At 53.7% G+C, this 17,756-nt stretch overlaps 3 protein-coding genes across 3 annotated transcripts; 2 read left to right on the top strand and 1 right to left on the bottom strand.

Annotated features, from left to right (window-relative positions):
• Positions 1 to 1,967: 1,967 nt before the first annotated feature.
• Positions 1,968 to 2,450, bottom strand: C8Q71DRAFT_695759 (uncharacterized protein; the record flags this gene model as incomplete). Its single annotated transcript, XM_047919913.1, has 1 exon — positions 1,968 to 2,450. A coding segment is annotated over one exon (483 nt), but the record flags the coding sequence as incomplete, so codon positions are not given.
• Positions 2,451 to 8,945: 6,495 nt separating this feature from the next.
• Positions 8,946 to 11,958, top strand: C8Q71DRAFT_862606 (uncharacterized protein; the record flags this gene model as incomplete). The annotated part of the gene is made up of 2 exons (XM_047928047.1): positions 8,946 to 11,873; positions 11,932 to 11,958. 2 exons carry the CDS (start codon positions 8,946 to 8,948, stop codon positions 11,956 to 11,958), a joined length of 2,955 nt encoding a protein of 984 aa, XP_047773638.1.
• A 1,028-nt stretch (positions 11,959 to 12,986) lies between these two features.
• Positions 12,987 to 14,933, top strand: C8Q71DRAFT_862605 (uncharacterized protein; the record flags this gene model as incomplete). Its single annotated transcript, XM_047928046.1, has 2 exons — positions 12,987 to 14,573; positions 14,622 to 14,933. 2 exons carry the CDS (start codon positions 12,987 to 12,989, stop codon positions 14,931 to 14,933), a joined length of 1,899 nt encoding a protein of 632 aa, XP_047773637.1.
• Between the last annotated feature and the right edge of the window lie 2,823 nt (positions 14,934 to 17,756).

Raw genomic sequence — 17,756 nt, 5'->3', positions numbered from 1 at the left:
TTCGCATTGGTGAGGGACGCGAATGCGCTCGCTCCGCCAGAGGTAATACTGCCTGCTGGCACAGCGTCACGCTCGAGCCGCGTCAGCACAACCTCATACAGGTTGTTGGCAGTCAGCTTTCCGACTAGCATTGGCTCCCCTCCCCCGCTTCCAACGATCCTCATCTCTCCGCTCCTGATCTGAATCTCGCCTCCATTGCCGTCAATCCGAGATAGGGAGATGAGGTTGGCTGCGAGGTCGGGGACATGGAGGGCGTTTCGGAACGTCACAATCGAGCGACGACCCTCGATCAGCATCTCTGCGTGGACGCACCCGACACCGATGATCGTGAAATCCGCTCCCCGCTTCGCGCTGCTTCCGGTGTGGGGTTTGAGTGGGAGGTATTCGGAGAAGTAAGCCCGGTCGGTGAAGTAGTGATGACTCGCACCCGAATCCAGATAAGCCCGGATTGTCCCATTGGGCGTAGCCTGGTCGGCGGGAGCAGCGCTCGCTAGTAGGACGTTATGGAAGACGTCGTAGTTGTACGTCGAGGAGCCTGCGGAGGCTGCGGCAGCAGATGGGAGTGAAACTTGGGGAGGTGATGCGGCAGACGCAGCCGTGTTCGCGGCAGGGGTGGTATTTCCTCCAGGATGCGCCAAGTCGGCAGGCGATCCCTTCTTCGGCCGCGGTTGCGACTTCCAGTGTGCGGGCTGTTGTCCCGCCATACCCCCACCCTCGCAGTAGCATCGCTCCTTGGTATGTCCTTTCCACATGCACCAATCGCATATCATGGCTGCCTTCGCTGCGGTCATGAAGGCGGACGTTTTCTGCCCAGCTATCGTGGTCGTTAGCGTATCGCCGAGTGGGTTCTGAGGTCGACCGGATTGTAACATCGCGTTGTCGTGGACCGCGAGGATTGTGAGTATGACTTCCTCGGGGTCGGTTCGGGTAAGGAGTGGTGCCGTGATGTGCTCGTACGTGTTGCCCATCGACTGACAGATGACGATGGCGAAACGCGCGTTAGTGAGCGGGGAACCGATCTCACGACACGCTTTGCGGCGGCGACGCAGTTCCTCGATGTGAGCATGAATGTCGTCTCCAGGGACGTACTTGCAAGCTCTGAGGTATTCGTCCGCGTTCTGTATCGCCAACTCGCTCCTCCTCTCCTTCACAGCCAAAAGCGCGCTCCAAAACTCGTGCGCGGTCTTCCCATGAGGTTCGATCCCACAACTCTCGATGTCCATGTTAAGGGTACAGGTCGCCTTTGCCAATAGGTCATCCTTTCGCCATTTTGCGATCGCCTTCGCTTCAGTCGGCGTTGGAGTATCGGCGACTGGTATCGGGGCGGACGTGGTGCCGTCGAGGTGCTCGAGAACCCCCTTTAATTCGGCGATAGTGAGGATCTTGCTCTTCCACTGGATCCAGTTGGATCGCGTGAGGTGAAAGTTCTCGGGTAAGATGAGTACTTTCTCTTTGTCGTCGGCCATGGTGGGTATATGCGCGTTTTCGAAGGATATATGCGTGCGGGAACGTGCAAGTGCGTCGGTCTAGTCGTCAGATGGGTGGTTTTGCCCGAGTTGCGTCGTCGAATGGTACAATGGATTCGGTTAAGCGAACGAGACAGGGCTCATAACCTGTTAAGGTTACAATGTCTCAGTCGCGTCCTTGTGGTACTCGACTGCTATTGATACACTACCTGTTAAGGTTACAATGTCTGTGATGTACAGAATGAGCGTCCGAGACTTGAGAAATAAGGATACACCTGGCTTACCTCAGTCGCGTCCTTGTGGTACTCGACTGAGGCAGCCCTATCCGAAACGCGTCCGTATGAGTCCGTGTCCGAGTCACGTGTCCGTGTCAACATTAGCGTGCACGTCCCGATCCCTCCTCAACACCATTGATCGTCTCAGGGCCTTTGAGTTGTTGTCGAGACCCTTGTATAAATAGTCCCTGGGCCTTGATGCCTGAAGTAATGCGTCCCATAGATCCTCCTCCTGTAGTGAGATAGGAGTAATGGTTCGCGATGCGAGACCTGCAATCCAGATGTCATAGGACACAAATGTCTCGCCGACTTTTGTTATCTCCCTCCTCTTCATCGTCACCTGGGCATTTTCCCGTTGCACAGCGAGTGCAAAGACGACTCGTATAACTCGCTTATTTGTGTTGGCGTCGTTGGGACCCCATATTCCTAGGTCGTAGGGATTCATGGCTTCGAAAAGTCTTTCGTCCGGGCGTGCAGTGTAATGCATGTCGTTCTTCGATTGCACTAGGATAGGGATGAGATTTGATGTATGTGCGGTCAAGCTGCGGATGCCCGTCAGGACAGCATCCACTCCTGGCTGGCTGTTTGCACACAGCACGGCTGCCCCACGTCCTAGATAGCCCAACAGATACTTCTGGTGCAAGAGGGACTGCTGATGTACCTTGACAAAGTGGTTGAAATGCATAAAACATCCATCGAAATCCCGCCTGAACTCTTGCATATCGGTGGAGGGTAGTGTCGACTCGGAGCCAGTGTGACTGCTGCCAGTGGTATCATTGTCACGGTGCCGGAAGTCTTTCAATAGGTTTCCGAAAAATTCTGTGATCTTGAGTATCCGAGATTGAACCCCGGAATCAGGGTGCGCATCACTGCTAGGTTTACCAACAGTTGCATCCCTTGCGAGGGTCAAGAGAAGCAATACCAATAGTTCCCCTCGATCACCTTTGTGAACCGAGAATCCATCGAGTATGAGCTTCAATGCTTCTGGAGAATTGAAGGACGGAGTGGCCATGACACTGTATGCTGCTTCAGCGAGGATAGGCTCGGACCCAGAGATTGACGTCATTGATTCGAATGAGTCATCCATTCGTATGCAGATCCTCATGTGTCCCTGGACCTGTTCACGCTCATATTGCTGCGCAGCATATGTAGTGCACTGAAACTCCAAAGCCAGTCGCTGGGAGAGACAGGCAAACAGCTGACTTGGTGCCAAGTACTGGACCATCTTTCCATCCTCTGAGTCCTTGGGACGAAAGCGCATGAGCTTTGTCATTGCAAAGTCCACAATCCCTGCTTGGATTCCAGGATCTCCTGTCTTCCACATGCTGCCAAAGCTGGTGAAACATGGTGAAACTGATTCAGCAAGTTGTCCATAACAATGATGTAACTGGGATACTAGATACTTGTTGAGCAGGCAGCTCCACGCAGTGGTGCGCCCTCACAACTTACCTGCAAGGTTGCTGATGCTTGATGCACACGCAAGTACTTCGACTGAAGGTACTGGGGATTGAGCTACGCTACTGGGGTCCTTATATACATGAGGAGACCGCTTATCTAAGCTACTGTATAGTACGTTCCCACGACATACAAGGTAAGTGGCGTAGCCATGTGATAACACACAGATGACATCATAGATGACATCACGGACCCGGAGCTTCCCATAGAACCGGTCCGGCCTGTGATTGAACCCGGCAGCCCGGTAGGCGCCTTCCTAGTTCAACACTCCCCCTCGCTTAGTGCGTCGTAGACTCACATAAGCGTACTAGGCGCATAACACTGCCAATGGTGCTCTAGGACGATTCATAGAATCTAAGTCCGAGCATTCCTCTAAATTTAAGGAATTTGACACGGCCTAAGTTCTTGGTGAACAGGTCTGCTGGATTTTCATCCGTACTGATGTAGAAGAGCTCGACTTGCTTCTCCTCAATCAGTTCCCTGATGTAATGGTAGCGTATGTCGATGTGCTTCGACCGCCTCTCAGTTACAGGGTTGGAGCCGATGAATATCGCTCCTTGGTTATCCGAGCAGATAGGGAGTGCGCCAAGTAGGTAACCGATCTCCTTGAGGAGCATCTTAACCCAGACGACTTGGCGGCTACAGTCGCTGAGCGACATGTATTCAGCCTCAGTTGAAGACAGTGCAACCGTCTTTTGCCGTCGAGACAGCCAACTGAACACTCCGTTCGCCAACTTCATAAAGTAGCCACTCTGAGACCGTCTTATCTCTGGGTCATTGGCCCAGTCAGAGTCTGTGCATGCCGAGACACCTTGTCCAGATTTGCCGCTGTATACAAGCGCATAGGACTTGGTACCCACGAGGTAGCGGCAGATATATAGCGCTTTGTCCAAGTGGTCCTGTGACGGATTCGCAGCTTGTTGCGCGAGTTTAGTCACGGCAAAGCAGATGTCAGGTCGAGTTCCAAGCATGATATATAGCAAGGAGCCGATGACGGTCTGATACCGGCTTCGAAGCGCAGGATCAACCGGGCCAGTGTGCGGCTCAGGTTTGTAACCCGCAGGGAGTGGAGTAGGCGCAGACTTTGCATTCTGCATGCCACAGCGCTGCAGCACAGTCTCAAGGTAGGCAGTTTGGTCGAGATGAATCTCGTCGCCTTTCCGAGTAATGCGCATACGCAAGAACTCCTTGACGTCGCCTAGGTCGCGACACTCCCACTTCTTCATGAAGCGGTTCTTGAGTTTGGCTACAAGGGCCTTGTCTTTGCCACAAAAGAGGGCATCATCCACATAGACTATGACTAGGACGAAACGTCCGTCTTTCGTCTTATAGATGAAAATTCCGGCGTCGGATACAAGGCGTGTAAAGCCGAGTTCCTTGAGAGACTCATTCAGGGTGCGCCACCACGCTAACCCTGCCTGTTTGAGTCCATAGAGAGCACGCAATAGCCGGAGGACTCTGTGCTCTTGGCCTTTGACTTTAAAGCCTTCAGGCTGCTCCATGTAAATCTCCTCGTCGAGTTTACCATAGAGGTACGCATTACGGACATCGAGTCCGGAGATGTGCATGCCCTCGAGCGCTGCTAGCGCGAGTATAAGGCGCACGGTCTCAAAGCGAACGACTGGAGAGAAAACCTGATCGTAATCGAGGCCTTCAATCTGGGAGTAGCCTTTTGCGACTAGTCTAGCCTTCTTTCGACCGTCAGTTTTGACGTCGAAGACCCAGCGGTTTTTGGTAACCCTACGTCCCTTAGGACGGTCAACCAACTCGTAAACACCACGCTTGCGCAGAGCCTCTAACTCTTCACGACACGCAGCTTTCCACTTCTCTTGCTCCTCTTTAGGTAGCTTCGAGATATCACGGAATGTCCATTTGCGTACGCTGGACTTTGGAGAATCTTGGTCAACTAGTGGTAGCGCTTTTGCAAGCAGCATGTTAACCAATCCTACTCCCCCTTCCCGGCATAGTTGTGCCATGAGTAACTCTTCGACTTCGTCGTCGTCAGAGCCCGAGGAGGATCCAGAAGGTTGGTCTGGCTGTGGATCAGGCGCAGAACTAGGCCCGGGAACCGGTTGCTGCCTTGACTGTGGTTGAGAGCGGGAGCTACCCGGCTCTTCTCCGACAATCTTTCTCCATTGCCCCTTCTTTTTGATCTCTTTGTATATTTCTACGGGGGTCCGTTTCTCCCCATAGACATTCCCTGGGCGGGTTACTGGCTTCCGCTCTCTCCCTGAGCGCCGCGGCGCATCATCGCGTGCTGGCTCTTCCGGAGGTTGAGGCGGCGGAACTGGACTGGGCGCCCTAGGCTGCTCCTGAGCATCGTCACGCTCATTGTCCGCTCCCTTTGGAAGGTGATGAGAGGGATGATCGTTGTCATCGTCATCATAATTCTCCTGAGAAGTGGGTTGGCGACCCGCTTGGTCAGGTCTAGGTGCAGATTGCAACCTAGTGTTGCCTCGCCGTTTCATGTCCGGGCATTTTGGGAACATGAGTTCATCAAACAGAGCGTTCGATGAAGTGTAAAGCACATTATTAGGGCTGTGCATAAATCGTGCCCCATGCCCACCAGGGGCAACTCCGAGGTACACCATTAACTCAGATTTCCGAGATAGTGTATTCTGGCGCACGTCTTTCGGTATGAATACATATGCGCCACACCCAAATATTCTTAGGTGCTTGATGCTGGGAGCCTCGCCATTTAACATCTCATAGGGGGTACGCCATTTGAGACGTCGGACAGGTGTCCTGTTGTAGAGATGAACAGCGTGCTCAACCGCAAATTCTCACCAGGATTCAGGTAGACACGCTTCATGGCGCATGGCCTCAGCTTTGTCCATTATCGTCCTGTTGAGTCGCTCCGCTCTGCCATTCTCCTGAGGAGTGTGCGGCGAACTTTGCAGGATCTGGATACCCTCATCTTTCAGCATTTTGTCGAACACTTCGGACTTGTATTCTCCCCCAGCATCTGACATCCACTTCTTAACCTTCTTGCCGTACTGGTTTTTGGCCATGGCTAAGAATTGGCGCGTAGCGGTGATCGCAGCACTCTTGTTGCGCAGATTCACTGTCCACGCATTGGAAGTGTAGTCGTCATAGTACAGGATGTAATACCTATACTTATGGTAGGAGTCGATGGGAAACGACTTCACATCAGAGTGAATGAGCTCAAAGGGCTCTGTCGCTCTCAACGTAGATGGCGGGAATGCTTTGTTATGCATTTTCCCTTCTGCGCATCCTGGGCATATAGGATCCTCCCTAGGGAACTCTATTGAAGGTGGGAAACCCTCGGTGTGTTTCTGTGCTTGCCGTAGTACGTCCTTAGAAGGATGTCCTAGGCGGCGATGCATAGTGTGGTAATCGACGGAATAAACCGTCTGATGGATACTCATTGCGTCCTGTGAAGGCAAGGACTGTATTTCGAATATCGTTGAACTAGGGTGCCGCGGCTTGAACACATATAGTGGTTCACGCGCTCCTTGTTCATAGAGGTCGACGTGCTGCGCACCACCGCGCACTGTCATTCCTTCACGGAGGAACGTTCCCATGGATAGGAGACGTTGATGAAGACCTTGGAAGTAATAAACGGGGAATAATCTGGTCGTCGTATGACTGCCATCGTCATTCTCGAAGTTCAAGAAGACTGTCCCACGCTTTGTGCATACGGCAGAGCCGTTTGCGGTCGACAAGACGATTGGCTCACTGAGGTCCTCAATCTCAGCAAAATCATCTAAATTGTTGGAAAAATGTAATGATGCTCCAGAGTCCAACATCCAGGAGTCTGACGACTCAACCGGCTCTGGTTCATGCCAAGCCTTAGCTTTTCCCTTACATTTGGTGCACGCAGCGAAATCGCGCGAATGCCGACAACCAACTGATTTGTGCAACGAACTACTGATACATTCATTCGTTACACTGCGACTACGACTGCGAATACTACATCTCTTTAAAGTAGACCTAGTGCGTCTACTACTACATGCGGCTGTATGAAGTGCAGGGTTAGTAGGTCGCTTGGGAATAGAAGCTGAAAGGACTGACCCAGCATCAAAGTCCTCTCCTAAGCCGGCGGCGTTAGCCAGCTCGTCGTCGATGTCATACTGACCGTCTGATCCCCAATCAAGTGGATCCTGAGTCGTAGGACCTTCGTCCTCGTCGTACGAGTTGTACGTCCTGTCCATGATCACGTCGATCGCATGGCCTACTTCAGAACCATGACGAGAGCGTTTGGACGCCCGAGACTCTGACTCCGAGTCGGAGAGGTACTCCTCAATCCGAGCGGAATTGTCAACGACCTCAGACAACGTCGTGAGACGCTGTGAGGTGCCAGAGACGTCGATGTCTTTGGCGAGCTCGAGGGCACTCTTGAGCCACCGGTGAGCATTCTTGCTGTGGCCGGTTTTGGCGGGACGGGTGGTGATGGTGTGAGACTTGCTGCCCGAAGGCGCTATCTCGACGACTTTGGAGGTGGTGGGACCCGCTATCGACGCCTGCGAGGCGAGATGCGCATGGTCCGTATGATCTCCTTGGTTGGCGCGGGACTTAACTTGCTTGCCGCTGCGTTTACCGCGCTGCTTGCCTTTGCCCTTGCCTTGACCTTCCTTCGCACCGCTGTCCTGAGCCAAAAGTGTTTGGCTCAAGGAACATGCACAGAGAATAGCCTAGACTCAAGCCCCAAGGTTCCTGGATCAGCGAGAGCCCCAGTTTCTAGGAGACGCGGCCACATGGACCCCGATTACCAAGCACTTTAGGTTCGCACCCCAAACTCAAGAACTGACTCATGCTGTACAAATGGCTGACTCACACGGTGCAACGACTGACTCATGCTGTACAAATGGCTGACTCACACGGTGCAACGACTGACTCATGCTGAACAAATGGCTGACTCACACTGTGTTATGGCTGACTCATGCTGTGAAACAGATGACTCATGCTGTGAAATGGATGACTCAAGCTGTGCAGATGGATGACTCAGGCTATGTATCCTTGGATGACTCAGGCTGTGTATTGGATGACTAAGGGTTTGTCAGCTCATGTAATTAGTATTAGATCAGCCTGTTCCCCATGTATATAAGGACTCACGGCACAGGGAGCAGGCAAGCAAGTACGTAGGAGAGCAATCCCCCCGGCAACTCGTGCCCCCTTATTGCCCACCTCACTGAGTAGTTCGCAAGCTGCTCCCTAGCCAAGCAATTTAGTATCGGTAGCCCAAAGTCAACGTGTGACTGTAAGCTTCTGCTAAGTGCTACACTAGTGCTCTTGTTTGGGTAAGCTGTGATCCATAACCAGCAACTTCATTCTCGTCTAGCCACGCTCGTCTCTCAAGTCCAAGATCAGCCTCACGTCAAGAATACTCGCCACGCTCGCCTATTGTCCCAAGATCATTTGAGCAGTCAACCTGCTTGTAGTAAGTACTAACTGTGCCTACTGATCTATCTTTGCAGAACACTATAGTATCTCTTGTGTGTTTCCCCTCCACAACGAACAACTGTGATAGCCCGGTATTACTGCCATACCCGGTGAACCGCAGCAGAAACCATTTCTGACCTGACATCAGTGGAGCCCACCGCGAGGGGGACCATTAACACTTGAACCATACTATAACTGTAAGGGTTTACTGGCAACAGTACATCACTACAGTCTGGCTAGCTCAGTCAGTTCGCCCCTTGGGATCACATCCAATCCAACGCACGTCCACGCCTCTACGTCACGTACTTGCCCACTCGATATCTCTAAGGATCAAGTCTCAGCAATCATGGCTACTACAACTGGTGTAGCTGGCTTGCCTATGCCTGGTAGCAAATGTGCTCCCAGGAAGTTTAAAGGAAGGTACTCTGAAGTCAAGTCCTTCCTTCAACACTACGAACGTATCTGTACCAAACTCGGAATCATCAACGCCAAGGACCTTATCGACAACGTCACTCAGTACTGCAGCCGCCAAGTCCGTCAGTTCATCGAGAGCCTACCCTCATTTGAGGCCAAGGATCCAAACTGGGAAACTCTCAAGAAAGATGTTCTCACGTACTTCGATGCTGATCGGGATGACAAGAAGTACAAGGTCCGACACCTGGAATCCTACGTCCTGGAAGCCCGCAAGAAGTCAACCATCAAGACCCTAGGAGCATGGAGGGAATATACAAGGAAGTTCCTGACTATCTCCGGATGGCTGAAGAAGAATGGTCGAATCTCCGTAGATGAAGAAGCTCTCTACTTCTGGAAAGGAATCCCGCGTAAATTCCGCCAGACTCTGGAACCTCGACTCTTAGCATCTAAGCCCACCTATGATCTATCAAAGCCATTTAGTATGACTGAGGTAAATCAGAAGGCTGAGGCTTTGCTCCAACGCAACCGATTTGACGCCGACCGACTGCCATCCGATGATGAGGATGACTCAGACGAAGAGTCAGACTCAGATGATAGTAGCTCGGATTCATCTGATGATTCAAGCAGTGAATCAGAAGAGGACATCAAGTCAAAGAAGAGTTCACTCAAGAACAAGAAGCGCAAGCTTACGAAGAAGAAGCACTCGAGCAAGAAGAATGACACGGATGAGGATGAAGATACGGCTGATCTTAAGAAAGCACAAGCTGCACGTCGCCGAGCAGCTCAGGATGAGAAGAAGAAAGCCAATGAAGTGGAGGAACTCATCCGACAGATGAACAAGATGTCCCTAAGTGACCCTGAGTATGGTGTTCTGTATTTCCGTGCATGCACCATGAGTCCCTTAGCTGCCTCAGCAATCCGGCCTCCGGTCTTAGGCTCATCTACTCAGAGAAGTCCAACATCCAATGCATTCACAAGCCCGCAATCAAACCCGTCAGCAGCTCCATCTCCTACGCAACCAAGTGCTATCCGACCTCCCATGAAGTGTTACGGCTGTGGAGGAACTGGTCATGGCATTGGAACATGTGCTGAAATCAACACCCTTATGGCTAAGGGAGTGATTGCACGTGATGCATCTGGACGACTGGTCATGAAGGATGGTTCACGCATCTTCCGTAACATGGACGAGACTTTTGTTTCGGCCATTCAACGGCAGACTGCACCCACAGCACACTACATTACCACAGAGCCAAAGGTATCCTACTATGCTCAGGCAACCATTGAAGAGTATGAGTCAGAAGAGGAACAAGGGAATGTCCATGTAGCAGACGAAGAAGACTCAGAGAACACATTCAGCTTTGCTGGAGCTGAACGTGGCACTACCTCAACTCGGAATGCTCGTGAACGGGCCACGAAGGGTCCACTCATACCACCGGTATCAGTTCAAGAGAAGATCAACAAGCCACGAGCCACGCAGGAGCCAAAACGTGACAAACCACCACACCTGGTTTCACCACCCCAGCAGTCTCCCGACGCGACACGCAGCTCTGCACGCCTGCGAGGAGACAAAGGACCACCTATCCTGCAACATCCTGGTGATCGTGCGACACAGCCAACAGTGCCGACCGAACACAACCGTAGAGAGATGCCCACCACACCCAAGCAACCTATTGATGTCACTAGCCGTCAGTTTGATGCAGATAACGATGACGAGATCATGGAAGATGTCTCGCCGCCGAAGCAATCGTCCACCCAATCACGCACTACAGATGATACAACGAAACGTTCAGAGCCTGCGAAGGCAGAGACACCAAAGCGCACTCCACGCCAGAGTCAAGTACAAGCTCAGGTTGATACTTGGCATGTTCTGGGGAAAGTTCTCAATACTCCAGTAACACTACCAGTCGGGGAGATCTTTGGTATCTCAAAGGAGATGTCCAGCCACTTACAAGAGGTGCTTAAGCCGAAAGCTCCTCCAAAGAACATCGTCGCCGCCGCGTTTGGTCCTCGCTCGAAAGGAGCTTTAATCTATCTACGAATGGAGGTAGATGAACGCCCCGTTACCGCGATCATTGACACAGGATCTCAGCTCAACATTGCAAGCCGGAAGCTATGGAAAACTCACCTAAATCGACCAATGGACATCGCCCGCTCGTGTCAGATGAACGACGCAAACGGGGGAGCCGGAGCGCTGCGTGGACTAGTCGAGAACGTTCCCCTAACTTGCGGGAACGTTCGCACCTTCGCTAACCTCTACATCGGCGAACGCGTTCCGTTCGACTTGCTGCTAGGACGACCTTGGCAGCGAGGAAACTATGTGAGCATCGATGAACGAGTGGACGGCACTTACCTTATGTTCAAGAACCAAGACCTCGAGGTTCAGCACGAGATCTTGGTCATGCCCGATGGATATGACCCGGCTTGGTCATACGAGCCGGCGGTTTGGTACGCCAACAGCGGGGACCCTCCGAGCGCAACGGACGCACCCTCGAACAACGCCGATCACACAGCCACTGCGGACCCGCAAAGGACGGAGGAAGAGTCAGGAGAAGATAAGCAGATGGACTCAACTGAAGTGCGAAGGAATGCTAGCCAGCCGACTGACGGCACCGGAACGAGCGACGAGTTCGTCAGTTTGCTGACACGGCCGCTGTACGGGCTGGCGCTATCGGCGCAATTTGCAAGCACGGCGGTCTGGAGGAACGAAGAAGTGAGTCCAGAACACGGGAATTTAGGGATGACATTCGCACCGCTGACTCTTGCGAGCACGACACACACCGCCACACTAGGCACGGCCCCGACAGACACGGCTCACCTGAGCATAGAGAGCATCACGCTCTTCGAGAACCAGGATACGGACGTGCCTGGCTATCGATGCCACAACCGCGTAATGGAAAGCTTAAACCCCCAGATTCAAGCCGAAGGAGAGGCTGGAGGACAATTAGGAGAAGATAGCGAAAACAGGGGAGCAGACTTACCGGAGTCACCTGCCGACATCGCTCTGTCTTCCCTTACCAACGAATCTTGCACCTTATCCTTGCAATCTGCGAGTAACGCGTCACGACGCGTTGAGCAGCACGCGTCCGAACCATTCGAACGAGACCGGCGAGGCGAGCGGATGTGTTCGTGTTCACATCGGCAACACGAACTGACTTCGTGCAAACGCAACACAGACGCGCTGTATGACCGAGACAAGCACGTCAGAGATCGACTCAGCGCAAACGAAGACTCACCCTCAAATTCTCAACCCATGACACCTACTCATCTCGACCTAGCCTCCTCGCACTGCCTCCCTTTTCAGACAAGCCTGGCCCGGTCCAGAAAGCGAAGCCGCGACAAAATGAGGTATTTATCTAAAGAAGGGATAGGTCAGCTAGAGACAGGAGAACTCGAACAAGACCGGAAGAGAGTTAGGATTGAATGGGCACTTAGTACCAATGACGTGCTCACCGAGATAAGCCCTACCAGCCGACCGAGAGAGCACAAGAAGAGACAGCGCGACGGCCACCACACAAACACGCGTCGAGCACAGACACGCGCAAGGAGAAGGATGCGCGTGCGCAAGAGGTTGCCTCCGAAGGTTGAAGTTACCGACGCAGCGGTAACCACCCAACGGGGCACGGACTTAACGGCGCAGACGCGCCCGGGCCTGTACAGCTTCGATCACGATCGAGCGCCCGGGGCGGTAGCGCTTGAACCTTGGGCGCGTGCCACGTCAACCGACCTCCCTCCCGCCACCCTCGTTCTTCGTCATGCAGCCTCGACCTCCCTACCTCACTATGAAGTCCGGACCCTCGGAATTACGAACGCGGCCGCCAGGAGAGAGTCAGCAAGAGGATTACCAAGGATGAGAGGACTCAGCACGGCAGGATGGGCCATAGGTGAGTCCCCTGCTACGTATATAAGTTGTACCTCTTGCGTCGATTCCTCCATCTTCACCACGTCTACCCCGCTCGGGAACGACTCACCCCTCATGTCTGCACCCATCAACATCCCCCGTCACACGGTAGGCACCGTCTTCACCGACGTCTCGCCTTACGAAGAGGTCGTCCGACCAGACCCAACGCTTCCCCGCGGGTATGTCCACCCCTCTGTGCTCGCTCACCTAATGCGCGAAGACGAGGTGAGCACCGATCGCGTCTACCGTCGTGCATCGTGCGTCCTCGGTAGCCTGCACTGCGTCCAGCGGGGCAGTTTCGAGGACGAAAACGGACGCTGCACGATCTTCACGTGCCGCGACAGCTCACTCGCCCTCCAGAACCCGGACGAGCTCGGCACGGGCATAGCCCAAGGCGACGCGGTCATGTACTTTAGGCAGGGCGACCGGCTCCCTTCCGAACGCTTCCTCACCTCGACGGTCTACTCCCGCGATGCCTCCCCGCGATCTCTGCGAGGGGCTGGCTACACCGACCACCTGGAGCCTCGCCCACCTCGGCCGACTCCGTATTCCCAGCCAAACCTCCCGCCTATGCCAGTCACGCCGCGCAACCACGGACGACGGAACCATGCGCGTCGCGCGGCGCAGTCGATGGTTGCGCCACGCACCACGACTACCATGCATGCTCCGCACGCGATCGGCGTCGGAGCACCCCCGTACCACGCCAATGCCTTCGACCGGTATGCATACCAGCCGTCGACATTTCCAACGCCCTACAGCTCCGCCATCCCGGAACGAACAACCGACCCGCGTATCGCTCTCGCCGAGCGCCGTGCACGCCAAGAACAACTGACCACCCGGCCTCAACCGCCGTGGTCTTCGTACGTGCCTCCACTCCCCTCCCTGACGCGTATGTACCCCTATCACGACGATGCTGCCGTATTCCGTGCTGCCGCTGCTGGCCACACTGCGGGCAGTGTTGCGGCCATCGCCTCTTCGTCGGCACCATCGCATGCGTCACCGGGCCCAGCTCCGACCGTACCGGCACCATCGCCGGCGCCCTCCGCCCCTGTACGTCCAACATCGCCTCGTCTACAGTACCCGCCGAGCCGCGCAGCCAGCCCGTCCACGCCCGCAACCTCGCCCCCATCGCTACAGTCAGTATCACCGCTGACTCTACCCTCGGCGCTGCTGCCCAGCAAGGCGATTAAAGACGCTACAATGGACGAAGACGGTTTCGAATTCCTGGACCCGGCTGAGACGAAAGCTAAGGTGAAGGAGCTTGCGAGGGAGGAAGGCGAGCACTCGCCGACCCCTGAAGAACGTGCACGCTGGGCACGCGCTGATGAACTCGACTCGGATACGATCGTCATCGACGCCGAGGACCTCCCGAACGCGACGCTTCGGAAGAGTGAGTTGGTGCCCTCGCCATCGCCAACCGACAAGAAGCCGGCCCAGACCTTCCGCGAGCTCCTAGCCAAGGTATCCGAGGAGTACGAGGACCATAATGAGGCAGATTCGTCTTACGAAACGGACGAGGCAACTGCCTCAAAGGTACGCTGCTTCCCCAATATGGGGATACTTCTCCAGAAGCTGACGGAGGCTATTGCATCCGCCACGCACCCAATGGACCGATACACTATCGACGTAATTCGAATCGCGCTCGTCAAGGCTTACCGCGCGGTACGTGCGCGCGCTCGGCGTGAGGGTCTCGCTGATTTCCGACAGCAGCAGACAGCGAAACGGACGGGCAAGAAAGCGGCCAAGAAGCGCGGCCACTACGCTCGCAAACCGACCGAGGAGTCCTTTCGGACCAACCACCTCCTGCACGAGAAGGAACGCGAGGGCCTCGGTGAGCTCCGAGCCTTCTTCTCGGGCCGACGCACCACTGACCCTCAGCGCCAACTCGACGACACCGACACTGTCCTCGCGCTCATCGACGCCGCACTCGCCTTTGACCCGACTCACGAATATGCGCTCGTCCTGCGCTCACTGTGCATGCGCGGCGACTTCGGCGGCCCAGGCGAGTACCCGGGGCACTAGTGTCAGCAAGCTCGAAGCCGCGCTGGCTCTCCTGTACGTCGCAACAAGACATGTGTGCCAGCTGCCTATTGACCTAGCGACACAGCGAGCTAGCCGACTACTAGCTCACCCTCGGTATATTCATGACATACAACCAAAAACGAGGCTGGCTCTCTGCCAGTCACCCCCACTAGATGTGCTCTGGGTTCGTTCTCTTCTGTATTCTCTGATTGACTTACTGTATCCATGTGTTTCGGCAACGGTCTCCCTTACGGTTACTCAGGTTCCATGTCCTATTCAGTCTACTGTATTGATACAAAAACTTGGTGCACAGCGACACGTGTTAGAACATGTCCCAACGCACAGCGACGTCGAGCTACAACTGATACGGTTCTCTTATATGTACATCACAGCCCCCTATGCTTCTCTCCTTGTTTCATGGTTACGTTCTCTTCCCGGCTTCGTTACGATAGATTTCCGCCTGTTCCCGTGTTTGTTACTGTATTGTCGGCCTTGTATCTTGTGCGGTGTACGTTACCTTGTAGAAAACTCTCCGAAAAGCCCCGAATATACTCCATATATTCGGTACTGCCTCGGAAGCGACGAACACTTGGCCTCAGCAAGCTTTTTACGGACAGAAGACAAAGAGACTCACCTGCATCTGGAATCAGTACCTCCACCCGAAATGACAAACACGCGACGTACTCACACTCACCAGTCAATCATGCAAACACCACACCTACTACGAAACACTACCCTCAGCCATCCAACCCATCTACGTGTTTTCAATAGCGTGCGCGCCTGCACCGCTGTGACGATTATACAAGCACGATCTACAGGTACAAAGATGCAAGAAAACATACCCATGCAAACTGTTCAACGGCAGGGACTTCAACCCGAAAGAACCAACACGTTTGCGTGCGACTTGAACGGCCAGCGCGCACCCTTGAGCGAGTTGACGGAAGACAGCGAGTACAAGCCAGAAGAGATCCAGCAAGACACGCGCAAGGAAGAGAGAGGGCCCGGGATGTTCGTGGGTCTGATCACCCTTGACGAGGAGGAGGACGAGCGCGACAGCGAGAGCGAGGTCGTGTTGGCCGAAGACCGAGACGCACTAGCACGTGCGCTGGAGTTAGACGCCGATGAGGAGCTACTTGCCTTCTATGGTAACGACGTACTTGCAGCTTACAAACGTGTCGACCGACGAGTCAAACCCGTCCCCGGTGTATTCCCTGAAGATGCACGCGTTGAACGACGCTTCCCTGAAGACCCACTCGCATCATTGGCGCCATTAACGATGCATCCGCCTGATTTCAAACCCGGGAAACGCCTAACTCGGGAACGTCTTGATGAAATTAACATCAACTCGCAGGGATTTCTCTGGCCAGAAGAAGAGAAGCTATTTGAACATATCCTCCGCCTCAATGAGAACGCACTTGCCTTTGAGGAATCACAACGTGGAACATTCAGAGAGGATTATTTCACACCGTACATCATTCCGGTCGTCCCGCACGAGCCATGGGAATATGCAAACATTCCCATTCCGCCTGGCATCAAGGAAAAGGTCATTGCACTACTCAAGGAGAAGATCTCGGCTGGTGTATATGAGCCTAGCCAGTCATCATACCGGTCCCGATGGTTCTGTGTCGTCAAGAAGAACGGAAAGTTGCGCATTGTCCACGATCTGCAGCCACTCAACAAAGTAACCATCCGCGATGCTGGTCTACCTCCAAAGGTAGATGAGTTTGTGGAGGACTTTGCAGGACGAAAGTGCTATACGGTCTTTGACTTGTTCTGGGGCTTTGATGCTCGAAAGGTACACCCCATGAGCAGAGACATGACATCGTTTCAGACTCCGCTAGGACTGCTGCGTATCACATCGCTGCCTATGGGGTTCACCAACTCTCCTGCAGAATTCCAGACATGTATGGCCTTCATTCTTCAGGATGAAATCCCTTCCACAGCCAACATTTTCATCGATGATCTGCCAGTACGAGGACCTGCAACGGACTATCCAGATGAGAATGGAGACCCAGAAGTACTCCGTGAGAACCCAGGAATCCGACGGTTTGTCTGGGAACATGCCAATGATGTTCATCGCATTATGCACCGAGTGGGACATGCAGGAGCAACATTTGCACCTAGTAAGGCTCAGATCTGTTGCCCTGAAGTGGTCATCGTAGGACAAAAATGTACCCCCGAAGGAAGGCTCCCTGAACCCAACAAGGTTGACAAGATCCTCAACTGGCCAGTACTCAAGAATGTTCACGACATCCGCGCTTTCATGGGCCTATGTGGCACTGTTCGCATATGGATCCACAACTACTCCAAAGTTGCTCGTCCATTGACTCAGCTCTTGCACAAAGATGCTGAGTTTGAATGGACTCCGCTCTGCCAAGAAGCCTTCGATGCCCTCAAGACGGCTGTCATCTCAGCACCTGCACTTCGCCCAGTCGACTACAGCACCGACAATCCAGTAGTACTCTCGGTGGATTCCAGCAAGTATGCAGTCGGATTCATCTTGTCACAATATGATGAAGCTGGACGCAAGCGACCTGCCCGGTATGGATCCATACCCATGTCGGAACGAGAATCACGCTATTCGCAGCCAAAGTTGGAACTATATGGCCTGTACCGCGCACTCAGAGCATACCGACTATATCTCACTGGAGTCAAGAACTTGGAGGTTGAAGTGGATGCCAAGTACATCAAAGGAATGCTGAATGAACCAGACCTACAACCTAATGCCACAATCAACCGATGGATACAAGGTGTTCTCTTGTTCACATTCAAACTCATTCATGTGCCCGCGGAACGACATCGAGGACCCGATGCTCTGTCTCG

The sequence above is a fragment of the Rhodofomes roseus genome (genome assembly GCF_022264815.1).
Source record: "Rhodofomes roseus strain CIRM-BRFM 1785 chromosome Unknown C8Q71scaffold_32, whole genome shotgun sequence".
In the NCBI taxonomy this organism is placed as follows: Eukaryota; Fungi; Basidiomycota; class Agaricomycetes; order Polyporales; family Fomitopsidaceae; genus Rhodofomes; species Rhodofomes roseus.
Note: the sequence above shows the minus strand (reverse complement) of the source record. Positions and strands in the feature narration are given on the sequence as shown.